A 25860-nucleotide genomic window follows, 5' to 3' on the forward strand; every position below is an offset into this window, starting at 1 on the left:
AAATAACACTAAATTAATGTCTATAACAAATTGAACATCATTTTATCACCATTTCAACCCAAAAGAAAAATCAAATTCGAGAACATATTTTTTTAAAGTTATTCACCGTTTCAACCCAACAAAAACAACAAATTTTAAAGTATTAATTACACAAATTTCTCCACGGATCCTCACCATTTCAACTCAATAAAAACATCAAATTCTAGAATAGATCTCTTCAAAGATTTTCACAATTTCAACCTAACAAAAACAACAAATTCTAGAGCATTAGTTACACAAATTTCCAACAACAATTCTTCATCATCTTCGACCATAATTCTACACTGCTCGACATTACCATTAAAACTAACAACAACCCAAATCACACAAACAAACAAGAAAAAATAGCCAAAAACTTGCATCACACACATTTGAATTAATGTCGTCATATTCATCAAATGTTAATAGTTTTCAAACTTGCAACAATTTGGATGTACTAAAGTTTAAGAATTAAAAGTACATGGAATGTGAAGAAAGAGCAGTTGTCAGGATATCAAAAATATACGCAAGTAAAAACAAGCTATTTTATAGATGTGATGACAAGTCATGCGAGAATACATTCATTGATTGGTGAAAACCTTACTATATAGGCGGGTAACCTCACTATAAGCTTTCCTGAATGTTTCAACATTATAATATGCATGACACAAGTCTTCTATGTCAAGTATCTTGTGATACACACAAGAAACCACATACTTGTAAAGTATGTCTGTAATCTTCCATTCACCACATAAAACTTTATTTTTTCCAAATCAACACAAACTTTTGTTTGGTCATCAAAAACTTGATATTCATTTGAACTGACTGTTATCATTCTCATATGTTTAGACTTCTCAATAGACATATATAGTAGCTCCCTAATATAAGGTGTGGTATGTGTTTCTCAACTTGCAACATAGACATTTCTATCATGAAACCTAAACATAAGTTTCAATCTAATCTTTTCTAATAACAAAATAATAGGCATACTTCTATATTTTCTAACCCAACTATTCAATGACTCAACCAATTTAAATGTCACTTTTTCAACCTTAATCTCATTATCAAACAAATGTCTAGCCCATGTTTCAGCATTGATGCTATTCAACCAACTTAGAGCTGATTTGTCCATATCTATAATATCATTCAAATAAAACTTGTATTAGAGATTTGTATAAACTTTTGCTGCTCCATAAAATCCAGTTTTCATCTCCAAACCATGAAACTCTTTATTATTTAGATTATCATAGATATGCCTTGTACAATGTCTATGAGTAACATCTCAAAATATTTTGGCCACTACCTCTAGTAGACTATAATGCGTGCTAAAATAGCTAACCCAAGTATGTTGTACAAGGTGTACAATAATGGTGGATGATAAAGATTTACCTAAGGAGATCAATGAATGAATTTGTTCCATCTAGAAAAGGTTTTATGGCATTCCTTTTTGCTAATAAATAGAGTGACATGGTGAGAAAAGGAGGGGAAAAGCTTAAAGAAAGAAATATCGGAATTTAAATGAGATAATGGAGAAGAAGGTTCGAGTTTAAACCAATTGGTCCAGAGGATATAAAAAAACTTTTTTTTAACATAAAAAGCTTCCCCCCTCTAAACATAAAAAAAACCTTTCCTTTTATAGGAAAAAAGAGTGTTGATCTCTGCAATGTCAGGTGCGACACCTATGTCAAATCCATATTTTTTATTTTTATTTTTACTTATATTTCCTTTTTTCTCATCATCACAATCATTAATACTCTCAGAACAATCACTATCTTTAATATCTCTATCATCATCATCATCACTACTTAGTTTCCATTCATTATCAAAATCTAAAAAACTATTTAATGTTTTACTAAAATAAAGATCACATTATAAGTTGTCAATCCACTCATCTTCAGTTTCATTAAAAAAACTCATATCATTCCTCATAAAAAGCATATAATTATCATATTCTGACTATTCATTATCATTACCACCACCACTACCACCATCCTTATTTCCACAAAAAATCCTAACTTTAACACTATCACTATCCAAGTTATCACCAGTAACACCCACAACCCAACTAAGATCAACACCATCATCCACAACATAACTAACATCAACACCAACACCTATAACACCAATAACATTAGCACCAACATCCATAACACCACTAACATCACCACTACAATCAACATCCAAATCATCACCCACAACACCTCTAACAACTCCTTTTACATTACCATAAACATCAACATTAGCACCTATATCACCACTAACAACACTATCCACAACATAAACATCAACATCACAATTAATAACATCTATATCACCACACAAATCAACATCTGCATGAAAATCATCTTTATTTAAATTCAAATCTTGTTCCTTAACAACTAATATCACTTTATTTTTATTTTCAACATCATCATCAATCCTTTAAAATATTCAGTTCCAAGTGACCTACTATCATTGGGTTTGCCTAAATAACACCTTGACATTATTAGGGTTAAAAGAGAAGCATCAATATCAGCATCAACATATATATGAATTTCTTCTTCCCCTTCGTGTTCATGCGTGCTCAATATATTCTACATCGAGGCATCATAACAATATATTCCCTTTATCATCCTATGATTGATATTTCATAATTTTTTAGCTAGTTTGAGTTTTGCACTGAAAATCCATTTAGTTCCATTCCAATTCTTGTATTGTTCACTTACTTTGGCCTAAAAGCAATCAACAACAGAGATTAAATGCACATTTTAAATATAAACCGAAAGAAGCATTCTTCCACCCGCCAAACAGTCAAAATGTTTTAAGCACATGATTCCAATAGTCTATAGAATATGAACCCTTTCCTAATAAGTTAAAGGGTGTACATCAACCTAAGTAAACAAAAGTAACAATCTACATAGTAACTAAACATGTATTCTTGCCATCTAGTGCTTAAACATACTAATCCTATATATGAGATGAAATGAGCTTAAACAACAATAAATAATAAACCCTTTTATAAATAGATAGATAGAAAGAAAAGAGATAACATATATATATACTATAAAAGTTTTTGTAGGGTTTCCAAAAAATAATAATAATTAGGTTCAACAATGGTTAAATTTTTTAAAAAATATGGGTTAAACATTAATTAAACATGTTTTATGCAAATATTATTAAAATTATGTGAATAGTAACCCTAATCTTCAATTTAGGGTTTTTTTAGGGTATAAAGAAAAATGATACTAATTGTTTTCCCACTATCAAAAATATGTTTTAGATTTTGATTATTTTTGATTCAACAAAAAAAAAAAGAATTATTTAGTATATTTCTAGTTTCGAAATTAAAGTTTCAGCATTGATACCTTTTTAATTTTTTCTAGTTTCATTAAGTAAAAACAACCATTAAACAATTGAATTAACAATGTTTAACAAAAAGAAAATGCACTTTCAATGATTTACAATGTCACGATAAAAAATAATAATAATGGGAACATACTCGTTTATTGCTGAGTTATAGATACAATACTTGCGAGAAATTAATAGTGATGTGCGAGAAGAGAAATTAACACCTTACACAAAAGAAAAATTGATAGTTTTTGAATTTGATTTTGATTAATTTTTATAGATGAGAAAGAGAGGAACGTCACTCGAAGAGAAAGAAATTAATTTGTCGTTTCTATCAATTTCATATGTTACGGCCGTGATTGAGGTTGTAGTTGTGATTGTTTTTTAAAATATTTTTTTATTTAGAAATGCATCAAAATAATATTTTTTTATTTTTTAAAAATTATTTTTAATATCAGTATATCAAAATAATTTATAAACACTAAAAAAAATATCAATTTTAAATAAAAAATAAAAAAATTATTTTTTTTAAAATTATTTTTAAAATATAAAAACAAAGATAATTTGATCAAAACGTTAAATTTAAAATTTTTTTGTTGATTCAGGATGCAATGTTAATTTTTCAAATTATAACCAATAATTACAATATGTACTAAACTACAAAATATTAAATATTAAATGTAATTTTTCCAAACTAGAATAATCCAGGAAAAAGAAGAATTAAGAAAGCAATAGCAATCATAAAAAGTTGCAAAAATAAAAACATAATTTGCCAGAGTAAGATAAGAGGGTAAAAACAAAGATAAACCAAACCATGACTCGACATCAAAAGGCAGGCAGGCAGGCAGGCAGAGTGAAGTATGAAGCCAGGGAAGGGAAGTGGTTTCATCAACGCCATGTTTGTCAACAACCTAAACCGTTGCAATCACAATCACAACTCTCCATCATCATCATCATCATCATCAATCTTTTATTATCTCCATCGAAACTTCTCACTCTGGTCCATGAAAAAAGACCCGGATCTGGAGTCTGCTCTCTCGCGAAACCGTAGATGGATAGTAAATAATCAAATAAAAAACATTATCCTTAGATACCCCAACCAGGATGCACCGGTCAAGTTTCTTCAAAAAAAGTTCAAGACTTTAGACCTTCAAGGTAAAGCTCTTAACTGGCTTAAAAAATACCCTTGTTGTTTCGATGTTTATCTACAAAACGATGAGTATCATTGTAAATTATCAAAGAGAATGTTGTTCTTAGTGGAGGAGGAAGAGTCTGTTAAAGAAACGCAAGAACCTGTCTTTGTTGAGAGATTAAGTAAGTTGTTGATGTTGAGTGTGAATCATAGGCTTAATGTTGTTAAACTTAACGAGTTAAAGAGAAATCTTGGATTCCCTGATGATTATTTGATTAGGATTTTGCCTAAATACCCTGATACGTTTAGGTTTGTTAATCATAGTGGGAGAAGGAGTTCAATGGAGATTGAACTTTTATCATGGAACCCAGATTTGGCAATTTCTGCTGTTGAAGTTTCGGCTAGAAAACAGGGTTCTTCTAAGCCTTGCTTTAGTTGTTCTTTGCCATCAACTTGGGTTAAATCATGGGAAAGGTTTAATGAATTCAATGCTACTCCTTATATTTCTCCTTATGTGGATTCAAGAGGTTTATTGGAAGGTTCAAAGGAGATGGAGAAAAGAATAGTGGGTTTAGTGCACGAGTTGCTGTCATTGACATTATGGAAGAAGATGTCAATTGTGAAAATGGGTCATTTTAAACGAGAGTTTAATTTACCTGAGAAACTAAATATTCTGCTTCTTAAGCATCCAGGCATATTTTATGTGTCGAATAAGTATCAGATTTATACTGTTCTTCTTAGAGAAGGGTATAATGGCTCAGAATTGATTGATAAGGATCCACTTGTTGTTGTGAAGGATAAATTTGGAGAGTTGATGCAGGAAGGGCTCCATGAATATAACCGGAGGCGCTATGAAGTGAATCTAGAAAAGCAGAGGAAGAAAGGCATTGTTTCTGTAAGAAAAGAGAAAAGGAAGGAAGGAAGCACAGAAATGACTGAACAAGATGATAGTGGTGATAAGCTGGGTGGTTTGTTCGACCCTGAAGAAAGGAAACGGTTTTATAAAGTTCTTTTTGATGATGATGCCCCATGAGATTGTAAGGTATTTATGTTTTCATTCTTCTTTTCACTTTACTTCTGTTAGAGATTGCTCCAAGTTGTATTGTTTCTTCATTTAGTGTTTTATTTGCATCCTTTCTGATGTCAGTTCTTAGCTAGAAATTTTATCCACAACACTTGTTGAGTGCTTTATATTTGTGGAGTACAAGAAATGAGTTTAGGATGATTGCATTATACACTTCGGAACTGAAGTTGGGAGTAGATTTTGATATATCTCCAGGTGATTGTTTGGTAGTGTAATGGACCAAGTCCTCTTTGAGATTTACACGTGAATTGCCCTCACAGTGGTTTGCGCCTAGAGAATGGTGCCCAGGTTTGAAGTTTTTGACTTTGTGAAGCATTGTCCATGCACTGTTTGAAGAATGTAATGGTTACAAAATTTTCTTTATGAACCTTGATATTGGCTGCGAGGAAACGAAGTTCCATCTCAATCATTGCTTTTGTTTGTTTCTTAGTTCTTGATGTAGCTAATGGTTCTACTGGTGTTGTTGTTTACTTTTTAGTTCTATTGAGAGTATCATATCAAGATTTTCATCCTACAATCTTCAGCACCTGTTAAATACCCTGAAAAGGTTCCTTTTGAAATCCATAAACAGCTCACTGACTTTCAATTTCTAGTTGGCTGTCAGTGGATTGAGCCTCTCGCTGACAAATAAGAGTCTATATAGGGAGATATGCCACTCGGAAAAAAAGCTTCGATTGGATGGCCAAAAAGCTTGTAGTGCATGAATTTTAAACATAACTTCTCATGTGCTCAAAGTCATTTAAAATATCGCAGCTTATATGAATACCATGTCCTGCAGAGCAAACAATTCAGTGGCCTTGGCTGCTCCAACAAGACTGGTAAAATCCCTTTTTGAGACTGCTGGAGGACGAAAGCATAACAATCCCTTGTGCTTGTAGGTTGATGCAAGGGATTATTGAGCAGGATCTAAAGCAATTGAAAGAGTGTGCAAATCCCTCGTTGGAGTGAGACAGGAGGAAGCTGTGTATGAATGCAAGGCCCAATGACACCAAGAGCAACTCAAGCCAGAATTTTGGGTGATTGGTTGCATTCCTGACCAAAAAGTCCTAGTTGGAGTTGCTTTGGAGTCAGATCTTCTCCCTTGTTTCCAGTGTAGGATTGGGACATGAAAAAGAGTAGCAGGAGAGCATGTTTTTATCTATCTGTGCAATCTGAGGCAAACGTGTGCACTAGTTTCATCCCTAGGTGTGAACCTGCCTTCGGCATGCGGACAGTAACACTAAAATCCTTGTCATTTGTACGGATCTAATCAACATTTTGTGCCAACAACAAGGACTGCACCTGGGTTGTAGTTTCTATGAGTAGCTTAACTCGGGAGACTTTGTATTGTCAAATTAGTGCATTAAGCAGAGTTGCTAGTATAGTATGACTTGGTTCAATGCTTGCTGCTATTTATTCTCTTGTTTCATTTTGTTTATGGCCCTTGGCGTACCAAGGCACATTTCAGAAATGGAGATGGAGCAAGCATTCCAAATGGGTTGTACTCTCTACTTTGGATTCATATATATATATATATATGTATATATATATATATATATATATATATGTATATATATATTCTTTCGTTGACACAGTTTTTCATACACGAAAAAAGAAAGAAAAAAGATTGAGTAAGAAAACTGAGGGAGAGATATTACATTTGTGGGCCAATCAGAAATTCATTAAACATAAAAAAAACCAGGTTATTTTATGAACTATTCAAATAAATAAATAAATAAGAAACCTGATAATTCCCCAAAAAAAAAATAAAAAATCAAAGGAATTACTGTGAACTGAAGTGGGTCAAATCAGGCTCGTTAATGTAGAAGGTTTATAGTCCAACCAGGACAGGCCCATTAGTCTTCTCAGGCTCAGGTCATAGATCTCTCTAGAAAAGTAAATCCCAGAGCACCAGCAGTCGCTTTGCCTGCGTCAGTCACCCGGTTTTCGTGTCCCCAATTCCCAACCAAGGTGAGATTCCGTTCATTTACTTCTCTTTATCTGCTATTTCAATCTCCCATCGTCGATCCTTTATTTTCACAACTCTTGCTAACCTCACTGTTAATTTCCTATATATATATATATATATTCTTTTTAATTCGAAAAGCACCTTCTCCAATATTTTAGGTCTTCTTCCTTTGTTCTTTGGATGTCGTTAGTGATTAAATTAACTGGTTTCAAATAATTGCAGAGAAGTCGCCAATTTGTCTCACCGTGCTTTTTACTTCTAATATATGTGAGTATCTCGTCCTTCTTAATTTACTGCCACTCAAATGTGCTTATAGCAAGCTTTACTGATTTATTTATTGAATCTTATTTTTAGTCTGCCATGGTGTGTGATTGTATATTGGTGAAATAATCCATGGAAATGAAAGGTAGGTTTTTGGATTTTACGATGGAGTAAAAAGTTATTGTGTTGTGGACTAGAACACGCAGATCAATAGTGAATTATACCAATTTAAAATTGTTGTTTTTTTTTTATTATTATTATTATTATGTGGGGAGGCGAGGTTGAAAAAGGAAGGTTCGTATCCCTGCTGTTTAAAGTAAATGAAATAAATATAGGTACATGTCTGTCCTGCTCTTCTATTTTGTAAATACATTAGAAAGCACACATAAGAATGTCTCACCTTTTCTGGTTTAGGTACTTTGTCTTAGGGCCATGAACCATGATCATGGCGCTGTCTTCCTTACCAATGGAATGTCTGACAACATCGTGTAGCGCCATTTGGAACAATTATGCTTAGAACCATTAAAAACTACCGGTTTAGATATTTTGTATTGCAGATATCAACTGTTGGTTTAGTTTGAAGCAGGAACCTTCTTTTCCTGTTTGTTAAACTACATTGCACTTATATTTGGAGAGATGTTTTACATGCATTTGCTCTGTTTCAATTAAATTTAGGGCGGACGAGGAACCTGTAGATCCAAAGAAGTATCTTGAGGAAGCTTGCAAGCCTAAGTGTGTGAGGCCATTGCTTGAATATCAGGTAAAGCGTTTTCAGATTTCGACTTGTTTATAGAATGCATGAGTGAAAATCTTGGATTGCGTACATGTAGTTCTTTTGTTTGTCATTAAGGTTTTTCCTGTATCTTGATATTGAATGAATGGGATGTTTGTTCAATAAAAAAGAAAAGAAAGAAAAAAATGGGTTCCATGGAAGTTACAGACTTGTATGACTATACGATCCTTTTTCCTGTCTTCCCTGGCTCAATAAGGAAATAGTTGTCATATGTGTATTTTCTTGAATGTGCACCAACATACTCCGCTATTTTAGAAAGCAATTAAAAATGTGAAGATCTTGATCTTGGATTGTCTAAATAATGTCTGTCGTAAGATTTCTAAATTAAGGACAAGTATTTGCATTGCACATTGAATATGTCAGCTTTAAAACCATCCAGATTCTGTGAGGCTGAGTACCAAATGCTTTTTTTTTCTTAAAGCTTTGGAGGTTTTATTAATGTGTTAATTTATGAAGTAAATGAAACAAAGAGCCAAATCTAGAGAATTCATCTGAAGCTTAGCTGAGTTTACCAGCAATCACCAAAGCACTAAAGCTACATTGGGTTTGTTGCAGTGATGTTCTTCCTTGTATTCATTTGTTTATTTTCTGTCTGCTATCTGGAGAAAATGAATTCATAGTCTAATAAATCCTTGGCTTCAGAAGTGAAAGGCAAATAAACACACCAGTTTCACTAGTTAAGATCTTTTATTCAACTTGTTAACATTCTTTCACTGCGCATACCCTAAAACTTTAAATCTACTTGTTCACTCCCTGCACCATTGACCTTGTGGGAAACTGTTGCCCTTCCGGAGACTAAAAAGCACTGATTTTACTTCATCTTCAATCTTTTGCTGCTTGATAAGAGAAGATTGTTCTTGATAATTTGTTAGTGAAGTGTGGACATGCTCCCTGTTGGTGCCAGCATTTCTGGCTCAACAAATTTTTAAAATCATTTCTTTGGTAGTTATAGGTAAAAGAAATCATTTCTTTTATTGGTTTCTACTGAATGGATATTTCTTCAGCTCAAGGATATGATTTTGTGGCTGAGAGCTTATAACTCTGTGGTACTTGTTACAGGCATGTGTTAAGAGAATTCAAGGCGATGAGAGCGGGCACAAACATTGTACAGGGCAGTACTTTGATTACTGGTCCTGTGTTGATAAATGTGTAAGTTCTCTTTCACCTTTTCAAAGTTCATCCAGATTTTGGTTTGGGTCATCAATTGAATTTGGCATTTTCAAATGCAGGTTGCACCAAAGCTGTTTTCAAAACTGAAGTAGTAGGGATGTGCCGTTTCCTACCGAATCTTTCTAAATGTCAGATCTTGTGCTTATTTCACTCATTTGGGGCAACCTCCTTTCATTTTGATCAGCAAACATTTTTTGAATTAGAATAATGGAACATGTCTTGGATTTATTGCATTGCAACTTGCAAGAAGTTGAAGGTGATATCATGTGAGGTCATGTTGAAAATTTTAAAGATGGAGACTATATATTGCTTAAAGCATAACCATATGCTTATACCTTTCTATTTTATGAGAGACGATGCTTTCCATGATGCTTGTTTGTATACTGCTGTGTTGATTGATATTTGCATGTCCAGTTCACTTCCTAGTTTTTGTTCATAGACTAAAAGAACCATATGACAAATCTGCCATGTGTTCTGTCATCTGATATGATAAATGTAGTTCAGGTTTCACTTCATAGCAGATCCTGTCTAAATTGGTTAACTGATCGGACGGAATTCCTTGCTTTTCCTTCATGGCAATCATCTCAGCATTCCACAGTCGTGCAGGATCCCTGCTCATGTGAGGTGGTTTTTGCCTATAGTTTGCTTTGACTATTGATGGTCTAAGAATCGCGATGACTGGGGAACAATTTTTTTTTTAATAGAAAATGCTAATGAAATTGGAATCGGAATTGAATTTGATCGAAACAGAAAACGCGAAGGACCCAACAGCCATGATTACTGAAAGCATAGAATTCAGTTTGATTGAAAATCGGGGACTTTTTTTGTGCGGTTTAAATTGTGTTTTTTTTTAAATTGTTTTGATGTGGTAATGTTAAAATAATTATTAATTTTTTATATATATATTTCTTAATAAAAAAACGTCTTAAATTATTATTATTAATTTATTATTATAATTCCAAACGCATCCCAGCAGCTACACCGTGAACACTCAACCACCTAATCAAGTTGCAAATCAGTCCCAAGTCCGTCCTAACCCTCTAAATTTTCCAGATGCGAAATACTCGGACAACGTCGTCTGTAAAAAGGAGCCCATTCATGGCCCAAAAAGAACGGGCCCAGTCCAGGCCAGAATCTCCTGCAGTAACTAGCAAACTAAGATCAGGAGAGGCATTATTTTCAAAATCGAACAACGAACAATCACGCCGCCGATCTCTGTTATCTATCTCTCTCCCCCACTAACACTAACCAGAGGTACGCTTCTTTAGCTCTCATTCATTCATTCAAATCTCTTTTGTGTTTCATTCAATTTCTTTCTCCGATTCTGATTTACAATAAATAAATAAATCAGCATTTCTAAAATTCCAAGGTCTGGCTATTAATCTCCGTATCTAAAATAAATAAATAAATCATTTGCCGTCTTTTACAGAGGGAACACCGCGAATTGTCATATCTTAATTCTATTACATGTAAGTATTTGGCTCCACTTTTCGTGCCTTTAAGTTACTGCTAAGTGTGTTATAATTTTGATGTGCTTTTACCTCACCTGTTGTGTTTTTGCACATTTCTGAAATTGAACCACCGTGGAGACAGCCGTTCAGTGCCGGTGTCTTGATCTCAGGTTTAAGGTTGCTTATATGGATAAATGCTGTAGGGAAACAAATTGCTGTCATCCTTTGTATGGTGCCCGATATAGTTTAACTGCCATAAACTGGGATTTTGTGGACCTATAAAAATTCTTTTTTTTTTTTTATTAACGAACTATTAAAGGCTGGTTCATGCATTTAAGTATTTTCACTCTGGTTTAAATGTATAGTTTGGAAGATATAATTTCATTGGTTTTAAACCAAGAATTTCATCTGTAATTGGATGTTGCATGGGCCAAAATTATGTTCTCATACACAATGACACGGATGCTAAATTCACGAGCATGCTTTTACCTGTGCTGCTAGAGTCAATAATGAGCTTTATCTACTCGCATAGCTTTTTGTGTTGCATTTCAAAGTTTTCTCATGTCTTACCCTTTGTATGTGCTTGTTGTTCTCATTATTTATATTTAGGGCGGACGAAGAACTCGTTGATCAAAAGAAGTATCTTGAGGACTCTTGCAAGCCTAAGTGTGTGAAGCCTCTACTTGAATATGAGGTGAAGCACTTTCACATTTTAACTTATTTCCTTTTGCTTGCCTTCTCTCTCTCTCTCTCTCTCTTGTTCCTTTGTCTTCTTATCTAATGTATATGATGCTTGTTCCTGTGTCTTCTGGCCACCAGCATGATATCCAATACTCTCCAAGGCTCTTAGATGTTATACTTCCTGAAACTTCCCTAATGCAACTGTTTTATGCATTACACAATTACTGAAAACTGTGTCAGGAACTAATAGAAATGACGCTACTGATTGTTTTATATGTCAGTTCACTAATTCTGGGTCATGATTTGTAGCTACATACATGCATACATATAAGAACTTTAGGCCATGAAACTAACTGTTTTAACTAATGTTCAAGCTTTTGCTGCTTGACAAGAGAGATAATTTTTTTGTTTTTTTTGTTGGTGGTAATGGTCATGTGGATACGCTGTACAGCGAACCCTGTGGGTGCTAGCTTGTTTCTGGCAGTATATAATCAAGATTCAATGTTCAAGCTTTTGCTGCTTAACAAGAGAGATAATTTTTTGTTTTTTTGTTGGTGGTAATGGTCATGTGGATACGCTGTACAGTGAACCCTGTGGGTGCTAGCTTGTTTCTGGCAGTATATGATCAAGATTCAATGGTCACTACTGTATTGACATGCTATTGGTTGGATGTTTTTCAGCTTGAGTATATGTTTTGCCACCTCAAGTATGATTATGTTCCACTTATTACAGGCATGTGTTAAGAGAGTTGAAGGAGATGACAGCAGCCAGAAACATTGTACAGGGCAGTACTTTGACTACTGGTTCTGTATTGATAAATGCGTAAGTTTTTCTTTTCATTTCGTAATGCTTTCTTGGATTATTATTGGTCTGATTCATATGCAGAATTCAACATTTTGGAATATGCAGGTTGCACCAAAGCTACTCTCTAAACTGAAGTGATATGGAAGCTGTCAGGACACCACTTTCATTTCCTATCCGTATGTTTTGCTTTGCTACCCTAGTTGACATTTCTCAGATGTTATTTGGCTGATTCGTGCCAACCCTTCCTCATTTTGATGAGGAAAACCTTTTGAATTGGAATAACAGAGGATTCTTTTAGATGGACTTGGAAGACTGCATAAAAATGTCAATAAAAGGAGTGATTCTGCCCTGCTGTAACTACGGGCAATCATGTTTGGAACAATAATGTTTTATTCTTGTCAGCTAGGGTTTAGGGTTTCAAAGCAGCAATTCTTGCTTCATTGATGTTTGCCCTCATATTATTTTCACTTGAAAGTGCCTTTCAACAAATTCCAAAAGCCAGTTATTATTATTTTTTTTTGGGGTAAATGAATATTTCATTAGAGAAAAAAAGGAACTAAGTAGGATAATATACTGTTTAATGGATTAATTTATCTACTTGCCTGCGCTCCTACGGCAATTAGTTCATAGTCCTCTAGTGAAATTAAATAATATATTACAATTTTTATATTTGAATAAAATATTAAATTATAAAATTTAATTTAATTTTATTATTTAAAATACTTGTGAAAATGAATTGAATTAGCAATCGGCTATTTTATTCTTAAATTATTTTTTTTTTGTTAGAAAAAAAACATTTAAGTGGACAAGCCCCTATTGTTTTCTTTGGGTTTTTTCCCCCTTCATTTCTTTCCTTGTCCATAACATAATGGGGTCCTTTACCTGTGTATTGTACTTCTTCCTTTAGCCAACATATGGCGGCAGAAAAGTAAAAAGGTACGGATTTTATAACTGTAAAAGATGGACGAATTGTCTAACAATATGTTTTATTTTATTTTATTTTATTTCGACATAGAATAATATAATAGACTGTACATACTTCGGATATAAAAATGCAACCAAGCATCTTTCACCCAAAAAAAAAGGGAATGAAAGTATCACACAATCACACAAGAAAAAGTATAGAAATTAAGAAAAATTATAATCATGGGTCAAAACGAATAATATAATCTTCAAGTACGTACAAGTATCCCATAGTTGGACAAACAATTAGGCAAAAATGATCACAATTATCGTTGCTCTCTCATGAACAATTATCATTCATTATTCCCAAATGAGCATTTGATTTTTTTTTTTTATTTTTTGTAAAAAGCTGATGATTTTCTAGATTCCCAAATGAGCATTAGTCCTCTGATAATATGTGCCTTTTTTTTCCCACACATGTTGGTAGTCCATTGTGCATTGATGAAAGGGGATTTATTAAGATTGGCCGTATTTCTGCTATCGAGCATAACAAGCTACCTCTGTTGATTATGCTTGGAGAGGCCAGAATGTGGCCGTTAAGGTATTCCTAATTAGAATTACACGGATTCTATTTGTTACCTTGGACATCCTGCAATTGCTGTTTTTCATGAACTTTTGTGCTTCACACGCTAGAGTTTATCTCACAGAGGAGCGGCAAAGAAGGTATGGCAGGTATTTTCAAAATGATCATGAACTTGTCTGCCCCATTTCAAGAATATAACTTACAGTATTTAATTCTAGTTCCATCACAATTCATGCCCATCCGAACTCTATAAGTCCAGGATGATCTATATAATCAGGATTGACACATGGTTATTAGGTTGAGAACCTTTTCCAGGTACAGTAGGCTTAGACGGATGCCATTCCGCTGACAACTCAAGCAAACATTCCAGCAATTCAAATGTATTGTTAATTCTAAAGTGAACCGGTCACGTTTTATATTTGTTCTCTACAAATCATTAATTCGAGTTTCATAAACTTCAGAACCAGTAAAAATTTATATAGTCGTTAACTTTAAGACTTATAGAATTAGTCTGGCATAGATATTTATGTTAATAATAATAATAAAAGTTCTTTGCTTGCTATTTTGTTGGGTAGGGGAGATTAATTTTTTAGGCCAAGATATAAACATCTCAGAACGTGTAAATTTATCGTCCCCATTTCCCATTTGTGGCACTTGTTGTGTGCTACTATAAACCATTCCTCCCCGTCGAAGAACATCTGCACTATCTTTCAGATTGGTGAATAGTTTGCTCGGCCAGTACCCAACTTCTCCACCACTTTCTCCATACCAAAGCAACCAGTTCTCGGTTGATTTATCATCCTGCAGCGAAATGGCAATCCCAGTGAGTAAGAAAGTCGTATTATAATTAGTTATATCCGAATTCCTATCAATATTAACAAAAAATAATGCAGGTTTTCCTTCTTCTAATTTGTTGCTTATTTATTTTTGGCAATTCCAGAACTCACCGAGGCTAATTGATTGTGTCTGACACACGAAAATTGTTGTAGAACATTTAAAAAATCTCTTATAAATGTTACATTTTACAATTCGCACACGAATGGAAATGGATGAGGATCTCGAAGGAAAATAATGTCATTTTAACATTCAAAATGTCGAGTAAAACTGATGATTTTTTTTTCCTGTTCTAAATATTGAAAAGGTGTAATATGATACCCCGTGCTAGATTTGTTACTGCAAGTTTCACATAGTACTGTGGTCCACGAACAGCAGAAACTGGCCCAAGGACCTTATCAAGTGGTATGATGGGATTTGTTTGCACAAAACCAGAACAATGAATGAGTGCAAAACCGTGATAGAAAACAGGCCGGATACATTAACAAAACTCTAAATGTAGCCACGCCACTTAAGCAGGCTGTGATCCATGTTAACATGCAGAAAAAACATGCATGGAATTATTTTCCTACCTTCTTCGAGAATGGGAGGAACAAGAGTATTTAATTTGAAAGGTCAAATGTAGGGATCAAATGATAATTAAGAAAGAAGGGTGTTGGAGGACATATATACCATATGATCATCCATCAATTGAAATCAGATGCACTAAATTGGCCAGGTCCAGCCGTTGGATTGCTTATAGTAATGAATCCTGCTGCTCCATGGTATTTAATTTGAACCGTAGCAATTCCTGCAAATTAAGTTGATATGCACATTTTTTATATAATACTTTTCAAAACTATATATGCCTTAATTAATTAGTTCAGTTCTTTGCTACAAATATCATGCTATGAAATGGGCACACTTTTGCAAGTCTTAACGGCAATATATTAAATTGACCATAGGAATATAAATTACCAGCAAGCAACTTGAAAAAAAATATAGTAATTAATTATTGCAAGCATTAGGATGCAACTCGGATCTATTTTATTTAATATAAAAAGAAATTTTTAGATGTTGTTAATATATTTTTAATAAAAAAAAATTAAATCATGTTAGATTTATTCTGATGTGTAATCCGGTTAATTTGATAAGTCTAAAAATAACTCAAATGATCAGTAAAAATATTATTTAACAAAAAAATTTCAATTTAAATAATGCTTTGTAAAGTGATAAATGATAAAAACATCAATTATTTTAGTTTTCATTGTAATAGTAATAAAAAATTCAATAGCATTTCCAAGTATCATGGTTTGCATTAAAGAAAAGGTAGTTAATAAGCGTGGTATATATAATAATGTTCAATCGATGTTTTTTTCATGTTATAATTTGTTTTTTAAAGTATTTTTTAAATTATTTCTTGTCTAAAAAACATTAAATTGATGATTTTTTGATATTTTTAAATGATTTTAATGTGTTAATGTAAAAAAATAATATATATATATATATATATATATATATATATATATATATATATATATATTGTAATACATCTTCAATTGAAAAACATAAATACTTTTAAAAAGCAACTGCACCAATAATAAACACAAGTTCTACACCACCATCATTTACGGGATAAAAACCTTGAAAATGATTCGTGAATCTGGTTTTTTAGCTCAGATATTTTTTGTACACACAAATATATTTCAAAAAATAAAAAAGTCAAATGCTTAGATTTGATTTGTGTGTGTTTGAGAGTGATTTTGTTTTTGCTTTTCAGTGCTTTGAAAAATATTTTTTTAGTGTTTATGATAGTTTTGATATACTTATATTAAAAATAAATAAATAATTTGAAAACAAAACTCAATTTTATACATCTTCAAGTGAAAAGCTCAAGTTAGGTTTTTTTTTGTCTTTTTTTACTGTTAATTTGTTTTTAAAATTATTTGCTGTTATTGTATTTTTTGTTCATATTATTTGAATTATTCAAGTTTATTAAACACAATTGAATTAATAATTTTTTTTTTTTAAAAAAAAAGCTTCCCTCATCTTAGTATATATTATTTTTATATTAAAAAAAAATCTAGGTAAACCAGCGAGATATTGAGAGCTCCTAATTTAATTCAAAGCTAAGCTAATAGGGATTCTACATGGTCAATTAAACTATTAGCGGAGGGAAAAATCTCAAATGTACAACTCTACTATTAAGATAGTCTCCATTATATATTTTAATTTTTTTATGTTAATTATGTCATCATAATAATTTTATTTCTCAATTGTATCATTTTATTAAATATAATTAACAACATGTGGCATCGAAATTTGTGAGCACTCTTAAATAATTTAACGATAAATATGAAATTCATCCTAAATTATAGATAAGAAATGTATATAAATAAAACAAGTTAAGCAAACATAAAACATTAACCGATGTTAGATTTTACTTGATTAGAGAAAACAAATTAAGATATTCAAGTGATGACAGTTCTATATATAATTAACTTGGGTTTTGTGATCTTTCAGCAAATTAAGGATGGTCGAAAGCAGGCTGTTTATGTAGATGATATGTGCACACGTAGTATTATGGACGACGTTATAACAACTGAGGTGAATTGTGGCAGAAGCAGGGGCACGTTGAGGCACATGGACGTGGATCATGTTTATCGCCAAGTTGTTATAGAATAAGTCCAGTCAAGTTTGTTTGAATAGGTTGTTAGCAGATAATAAGGATTCCTTTCAGGAATCACTTTCCTTCTTTCCAGCATTATTGTTATTTCATTCCTGTATATAAAGCCTGAGGGCATTCAATAAAGGATATCCAATAATTATCCAACGTTACTGTCTTCTTCTTCTCTGCTTCTTCTACTTCTTCCCTAAATTATTCACATCAGTGGTATCAGAGCCTGGTTATCATCATGGACACTCATGGAAAAAGCAATGCTGAATTCCGCAACGAGGTCAATGAAGCCTTAGCTAGGCATGAATCAAGTTTTGATCAGGTAAACTCTGCTTTACAAGAAGTGTTAACTGAACTACAAGCTCTTCGCACCAGCCGAAATCCAAGTCCTAACTCTCCTGAAATCAACCCATTCGCACCAGAAGGATCATCACAATTCCACACTTCCCGTTCTCTTCACGCCAATGGTCAACCACATCCACAACTCAAGCTCTCCTTTCCACGTTTTGATGGTAATGATCCTACAGGATAGGTGTATAAAGCAAAGCAATATTTTGATTTTCAGAACATTACACCTGCTCAACAAGTCCAGTTAGCTTCTTTCCACTTAGATGGAATTGCCCTTCAATGGCATAGATGGCTGAACAAGTTTCGAGGACCCCTCATGTGGAGCGAATTTGTCCAAGCAATTTTGCTACGCTTTGGACCCACAGAATATGAGGATCCATCAGAGTCACTCACACGTCTCAGACAAACCACCACTGTAGCAGCCTACCAAGAAGCCTTTGAAAGACTTTCCCATCAAGTTGATGACCTGCCTGAAGGTTTCCTCATAGGGTGCTTTATTTCCGGTCTTCGAGATGATATTCGTATCGATGTCAAGATCAAACAGCCTTACACATTGGCAGATGCAATTGGAGTTGCACGACTGATTGAGGAGCGCAATCTCTTACATAAGAAAGCCAGCTTTCCAAACCGATCATCACACACTATGCTAACATTTAGGGTGCCCACCAATTCAGCAGCAGGAGTTCTGGGACCACCCCCATCACAGCGAGCAACTCCTTCTCCAACATCATTTCGAAGGATAACCAATCAAGAAGCTAGGGAACGAAGGGAAAAAGGGCTGTGTTACTATTGTGATGAGAAATTTATTCCAGGTCATCGCTGTGAACGTCCTCAGCTGTTTATGATCGAAGACACTTCCCACACGAGCCTTGAGGAAGGCATTGATGATTCTCAAGATATGTTGAACTCTGAAGACATGCCAGAAATCTCGTTTCATGCCATTGCTGGTGCTGAACACCCTCAAACCTTACGTGTGTTGGGCAATTTGAGGAACAAGAGTGTAACAGTGCTCATCGATGGAGGTAGTACTCACAACTTCATCGATCAAGCGGTGGTCTCCAAGTTTGTGTTGCCAGTAAACCGCAACAAACAGTTCCAGGTCATGGTTGCTAACCGGGAGAAGATTACCTGTAATGGACAATGCCAAGGTTTTACACTGAACATTCAAGGGCAAACCATCACTGCCAATTACTATATTCTTCCAATTACCACTTGTCAGCTAGTGCTGGGTGTACAGTGGCTTGAAACCCTCGGTCCCATTGAAATGGATTTCAAAAAGCTCACGATGAGCTACAAAAGGCAGGGAGAGACACACACCCTTCATGGACTAAGACACACAGACAACACAGCTTTCACAGACAAAGAGTTCCAAGGGCTACAGGGAATTGGTTTTTTTCTTTAAATCATCCTTTCCGGTTCCGGTAATAACACTATACATCACCCTCCTGATATGCATAACCTTCTTTCCAAATTCTCTCATGTTTTTTAACACCCTACCAGTTTACCCCCCAAAAGATCCAATGACCATCATATACCATTGCAGCCGAATTCAGGTCCAGTAAGTGTTAGACCCTACAGATATCCCTATTACCAAAAAACCGAGATAGAGAAAATGGTGCAGGAACTTTTGAAGTCAGATTTGATAAGGCCAAGTAATAGTCCATTCTCATCACCTGTTTTACTAGTCAAAAAAACAGATGGAGCTTGGCGATTCTGTGTGAACTATCGCGCCTTGAATGAAATTACCATCAAAGATAAATATCCAATTCCGGTGATCGATGAACTTTTAGATGAACTGCATGGATCCAGGTACTATTCCAAATTGGATCTACGGCCCGGCTATCATCAAATCCGGGTGCGCAAAGGAGACATTCCTAAGACGGCTTTTCGAACACATGAAGGGCATTATGAGTTTGTTGTCATGCCATTTGGTCTCACTAACACCCCCGCAACTTTCCAAAGCCTCATGAATGACCTTTTTCGTCCCTATCTCCAGAAATTTATTTTGGTTTTCTTTGATGATATTTTGGTATACTCTACATCATGGGAAGATCATCTCACTCATTTGCAAACTGTTTTGCAAATTTTGGCAGACAATGAATTGTGTGCTAAGGAGTCTAAATGTCGATTCAGAGTTACACAAGTCGACTACCTAGGCCATATCATTTTAGAACAAGGTGTTTCTGTTGATCCCACCAAGATACAAACGGTCATTGAGTGGCCTACACCGACAACAACAAAGGGAGTTCGCGGATTTTTAGGGTTGGGTGGGTATTATCGAAAATTCATTCGTCACTTTGGGAGTATAGCAGCACCGCTTACCCGATTGCTGACCAATGAAGGATTCCAATGGAATGAAGAGGCTGATATGGCCTTTCGCAAGTTGAAGACAGCTTTAACTTCATCCCCAGTCCTGCGCCTGCTAGATTTTTCACAAGGCTTTGTGGTTGAATGTGACGCTAGTGGCATTGGACTTGGAGCAATTCTCTCCCAACAAGACCAACCAGTGGCGTACTTTAGTGAGGCACTACAGAGTTCCTCTTTAAACTTATCCATCTATGAAAAAGAGATGCTTGCCATCGTTAAGGCTATTCAAAAATGGCGACCATATCTGCTTGGAAAACCGTTCATGGTTCGCACAGACCAGAGGAGTCTTAAATATCTCTTGGAACAACGAATAACTACACCAGCACAAGCACGTTGGCTATCTAAAATACTGGGGTATGATTATGTGATTGAGTACAAGAAGGGAATTGAAAACCAAGGAGCCGATTCGTTGTTCAGGGTGGTGGAATTCCAGTTTTTATCTATATCTGCTCCGCGAGCAGATTGGTGGCCAACCCTACAACAGGAAGTGCAGCAGGAACCATTTTATGCTAACTTCAAGTCAACCAACCCATTCATGGTCCAGCGAGATGGAGTCTGGTTCCGAAAAGGTAAAGTCTTTTTAAGTCCCACCTCCACTCTCCTTCCACAGATCTTGATTGATTGTCATGCAACTCCTGTTGGTGGGCATTTTGGGTTCCATAAAACACTTGCCCGTATAAAGCAAGATTTCTCTTGGCCAAATATGCACCGCACAGTCAAAAAATTCTTGCAGCAATGTGAGAGGTGTCAACATTTCAAAAATGATTGCATGAAACCAGCTGGGTTACTCCAACCTCTACCAGTGCCAAACCAAGTCTGGACGGATATCTCCATGGACTTCATCGAAGGGTTACCCTCCTCTCATGGCTACAACTGCATTATAGTGGTTGTGGATCGTTTATTTAAGTATGCCCACAACATTCCATTGAAACATCCCTATACAGCCATCACCGTTGCCAAGGCTTTCATCTCCAACATAGTTCGGTTGCATGGCATTCCTACCTCTATTGTGAGTGACCGCGACAAGGTATTTATCAGCACCTTTTGGCGAACACTATTTCAATTCCAAGGCACATAGTTATGTATGAGCTCCAGCTACCATCCTCAATCGGATGGCCAGACTGAAGTGGTTAACAGGGTCCTAGAATAATATTTACGTTGCTTTGCAGGGGACCAACCGCGAACCTGGTTTGACTGGGTTCCTTGGGCAGAATTCAGCTACAACACATATGTCCACTCTTCCACTAAGGTGACACCATTTGAGGTGGTATACGGTGTTCCACCTTCTAGCTTATTATCTTATGTTCCTGGCACCTCTAAGGTTCAAGCAGTGGATAAGCACCTGTGTGATCGAGATCACATTCTTCGTGAGCTACGACGAAATCTTTTGCTCGCTCAAAATCGAATGAAATGTCAAGCTGATCAACATCGTCAGGATGTTTCCTTTGATATTGGTGACTATATGTACCTAAAGCTACAGCCTTACCGCCAGACTTCAGTAGCCTTTCGAAGCTCTATGAAACTAGCTCTGCGGTTCTTTGGACCTTATCAGGTCATTGCCAAAGTCGGATCAGTGTCCTACAGATTAGCATTACCTTCAGATTCGTAAATACATAACGTATTCCATGTTAGCTTGCTACGCAAATATTTAGGGTCCATTCCCCCCACAATCACTCAGCTTCCTCCTGTTTCAGAAACTGCAACTATTCTTCCGTAACCTGAAGCTGTCATTGACCGCAGGGTAGTTCACAAAAGGCAATATCGTCCTAAGCCTGAGATTTTAGTTAAGTGGGCGGGTGCACCGGTTGAAGATGCCACTTGGGAGGATGTAAGGAGATTTACCAAGACCTACCCTGCTTTTATCCTTGAGGACAAGGATTGTTAAGGGGGCAAGAATGATATGTGCACACGTAGTATTATAGTCGACGTTATAGCAACTGAGGTGAATTGTGACAGAAGCAGGGGCACGTTGAGGCACATGGACGTGGATCATGCTTATCGCCAAGTTGTTATAGAATAAGTCGAGTCAAGTTTGTTTGAATAGGTTGTTAGCAAATAATAAGGATTCCTTTCAGGAATCACTTTCCTTCTTTCCAGCATTATTGTTATTTCATTCCTGTATATAAAGCCTGAGGGCATTCAATAAAGGATATCCAATAATTATCCAACGTTATTGTCTTCTTCTTCTCTGCTTCTTCTACTTCTTCCCTAAATTATTCACATCATTAGATCCATACAGTCATAAATGTTCCTATGTAGTCTGCTACAACAATTTTTCCATGTGATCAAACTTCCTCCTCCTTCTCCTCCTCTTCTTCTTATTAGTTTTTTTTTAATTTAACGTGGGTGTCCGGACCAACTTTCGCACACCTCAACTAATCCCACAGGCCCTGAAGTTAACAACCATGTAAACCTTCAGTGCCATGATATGAGCAACTACAAGGCTCGAACCTGAGACTACAGGGGAGCAAACCTCCTCCTCCTCCTCTTATTATTATTATTATTATTATTATTATTATTATTATTATAACATCAAATTGCTTACAATCTTAAGCATCTAGTTAACAAAATGCAGGGAAAAAAAACCAAAAATTAAAATGTCTAAAATGCTGAAACAACTCATAATTGAATGGTGTTATGAGCCTTGATGGACATGACAACTACGCACCTTCTTCAAATTAAGAGTTCAGATTGGCATCTAATATTCTCTTCAAAGTTTCTAAGGAAGACAAGGATAATTGAAAATGGAAGATAAAAAATGACATTTAATTATGAGTGGACACGTTGTAAGTACCCATGAATGGAATTTAATTAATTAGCAGACCCAAGCCTCAGTGCCTAACGTACAGTAATGGCAAGCCATATCATCTATAAGAGTAAAATTGTAAAAATACTATTTCAATGAATAATATTTTTACTCGTAAATTACAATAGAATCCCAATGTGTGTGTGTGTGTGTATATATATATATATATATATATATATATATATATATATGTTTTGGTTAATTTATGAGGGCGTTTTTATTGCGTTAATTAATAAATAAGTACAAAGTTTATATCCTCTTCGACTTCTTAAAAGTCTATAAATCTTGTGACTTTTTTTTCTTTTTAGGAATTAATATAGCCTCTACTTCAATCCCCATTTCACTTTAAATGATCTCAATCCTCCATTTAGTCCTTGATCATGTCTACCAACCCTTCACATTGTCCTAATATGGTAACATTGGAAGTTGGCTTGAGATTTGATAATTAAGAAAATATTTTCTCTTTTTAAATATTAGTTGTCAAGATTTAAATCCAAGGTTTTTACCACTTAATTGGATTGTATTTTTATTGATTTAAATCAGACCTTTCATATATCCAGGAAATATAAACAATTCTATTTTGATTAATTTTAGAAAATGAAAATAACTTTCATGTCACCCCCACGAAGCTGATTTAGTTTTTTCAATATAATAAACAATCCAGAAAGGCTCAAGTATATTGTATATTGGTTTAATAAACAATCTAATAAACAAGAATTGGTTATTGTTTATTGGTTTAATCCAATTACCAACTGATTAGCTGGTCACACCCTTTTTTTTTGTGGTTGCTGTATTTAACATTTTAACTAGATATTTAGTCGAACCCACCATGCACAGAGCTAGATACTAGGTTTATGAAGCTAACCCACCTTGGCTTGGCTTCTAATTAATCCTTAATGTTACAACAAACCCACCTTTACTTCCCATGTGTCACAACGTCCGTCTAGATAAAAAGAAGAAGAAAGGAAGAACAGAAAGCCAAAGATCAGCTATAGTCAACTGCTATTAATATTTTTATTTTCTGAATAGGTTTCGAGTTCGCATCTTTCTATTTAAAAAAACAAAAATAAAAAAAAACATAAGAAAATTACTTTCACAAAAAGAAATAAAAACGACAAGGGAGTGTGTATGTTGCAAATTCACAGTCCACTTGATCCAATTAACCTGGTTAGACCAAAGGTGATGGCCATAGCCAGCCATCCTCCTACCAAAACCCTAAGTGATGACCTAACAGCCGGTGCTTTGCCCAGCACAGCCCCTAACCACCCGAAGATCATCAAGGCCAAGGTTACTGCCGCAACCACGACTCCTAGCCTCACCTTGTACTCCCTTATGAAGGAAGCAGCTAGCAATGGCACTAATGCACCAACTGAAAAGGCAAGAGCTGAAGCTGCAGCTGCCAGCAATGGGTTTGGCAAACTCTCATTCTCTCCCTCTTCTCTTTCTTCCGTGTCTTTTCTTTGTCTGTCTCTTTTCATTTGGGCCAACTCAATATCTAGTTGTGAGTGGACAGACACAAACTCACCTATTGCCATGCTACAAGCGCCGGCCACCAAACCTGCAAACCCGGTCAGTATCATGGCCTTAAGGTCTTGTTTCACAGCCCCCACCCCCATCATCAATGATGCTGTGGAGACCAAACCATCATTGGCTCCGAGCACTGCAGCTCGTAGCCATTGTGCTCGTTTTGAGTAGTCAAAGTCCTCGGTTTCAATCTCTAAAGCTGCTTGTTGCTCAACATCACTAACAGGGAGAGCAAATTTGGCATCATTGAGGGATGTTTGGTTGCTAGCCATGGAAGAAAAGTAGGTTGAAAATGAAGAAGATTTTATTAGAATAATCAGATAGGAAAGAGGAGAAGGTTGGAGAAGTGTGGAGGACACACGCCATGAAGAGTGGTATATATAGAGGAAAATCTTTGCTATTGTGGAAGACAAGGCAAAAGTGGGGAATGTCCACTAACAATAGAAAATGCTTTAATCTAACAGAAGATTATTGTAGTTGCCAATTAAATATATTCTCACAACTATGGGTTATGTTAGTATGTATATATTTCAGGAAAACGTATGGCAATGCTTTACCATACTTAATATATTAGTAATTCTTTAGAAAAAAAGAAATTACCAGAAAAATTAAATTACCAGTAAGAGATATTTGCTGAAACTTTTATAAAAAAAATTGAAAAAGAAAATTGAACTTCATATATAATTAGTCGATCGTATAAAGTACTTTGATGTATTATATAGTTTCCATATATAGTACTATATTAATGGCTGGGTTTTTCCCGTATAAAGTAATTTGATGTATTACCCTCAACGGCCTTCAAAGTATATCCTTATACATCACCATAACCGGATCTCCTCGATATCAAGCAAGGAAAAATGCATGTGCCCTAAGAACCACCACGTACGGAAACTATATAAGATTCAATGCCCGTGACTCGTGAAAGAATTTAAATAAAAGAAAGAAGATCTTGATTCAGGATTAATCATAAACTGTTCTCGTGAAAGAAGGATAAGTAAAAAGATTAAAGAAAATAAGTAACAAATTGATTAGATCCCAAGAAATTCAAATAGTTTAGAAGCAAGATTTATATGTTGAATAATCAGTTAATTTTTTTTTGTTCAAACAATTTGATTTATTCTTTCTAGTTAAAGTAAATAGTGTCTAGTTAAGATAAATAATGTCTAATGT

At 34.9% G+C, this 25860-nt stretch overlaps 4 protein-coding genes across 5 annotated transcripts; 3 read left to right on the forward strand and 1 right to left on the reverse strand.

The window, feature by feature from the left end:
• The first annotated feature begins 4132 nt into the window (after positions 1 to 4132).
• Positions 4133 to 7035, forward strand: LOC133694513 (protein WHAT'S THIS FACTOR 1 homolog, chloroplastic). Of its 2 annotated transcripts, none has more exons than XM_062116052.1 (2): positions 4133 to 5519; positions 6440 to 7035. In XM_062116052.1, exon 1 carries the CDS (start codon positions 4206 to 4208, stop codon positions 5508 to 5510), a length of 1305 nt encoding a protein of 434 aa, XP_061972036.1. In that variant the 5' UTR covers positions 4133 to 4205; the 3' UTR covers positions 5511 to 5519; positions 6440 to 7035. The 2 variants fall into 2 exon arrangements, with proteins under 2 accessions (XP_061972036.1, XP_061972035.1); XM_062116051.1 differs by having other exon boundaries at positions 4134 to 5519; positions 6340 to 7035.
• A 339-nt stretch (positions 7036 to 7374) lies between these two features.
• LOC133694515 (cytochrome b-c1 complex subunit 6-1, mitochondrial) lies at positions 7375 to 10102 on the forward strand. The gene is made up of 5 exons (XM_062116053.1): positions 7375 to 7511; positions 7732 to 7776; positions 8446 to 8530; positions 9623 to 9712; positions 9793 to 10102. Coding segments are annotated over exons 2-5 (210 nt in total). The 5' UTR covers positions 7375 to 7511; positions 7732 to 7774; the 3' UTR covers positions 9826 to 10102.
• A 727-nt stretch (positions 10103 to 10829) lies between these two features.
• On the forward strand, positions 10830 to 13054 carry LOC133694516 (cytochrome b-c1 complex subunit 6-1, mitochondrial-like). Its single transcript, XM_062116054.1, has 5 exons — positions 10830 to 10987; positions 11163 to 11202; positions 11794 to 11878; positions 12598 to 12687; positions 12775 to 13054. Coding segments are annotated over exons 2-5 (210 nt in total). The 5' UTR covers positions 10830 to 10987; positions 11163 to 11200; the 3' UTR covers positions 12808 to 13054.
• An 11102-nt stretch (positions 13055 to 24156) lies between these two features.
• On the reverse strand, positions 24157 to 25050 carry LOC133695384 (vacuolar iron transporter homolog 2-like). The gene has a single exon (XM_062117358.1). It carries the CDS (start codon positions 24960 to 24962, stop codon positions 24306 to 24308), a length of 657 nt encoding a protein of 218 aa, XP_061973342.1. The 5' UTR covers positions 24963 to 25050; the 3' UTR covers positions 24157 to 24305.
• Between the last annotated feature and the right edge of the window lie 810 nt (positions 25051 to 25860).

Source organism: Populus nigra, chromosome 5 (assembly GCF_951802175.1).
Source record: "Populus nigra chromosome 5, ddPopNigr1.1, whole genome shotgun sequence".
NCBI classification, from domain to species: Eukaryota; Viridiplantae; Streptophyta; class Magnoliopsida; order Malpighiales; family Salicaceae; genus Populus; species Populus nigra.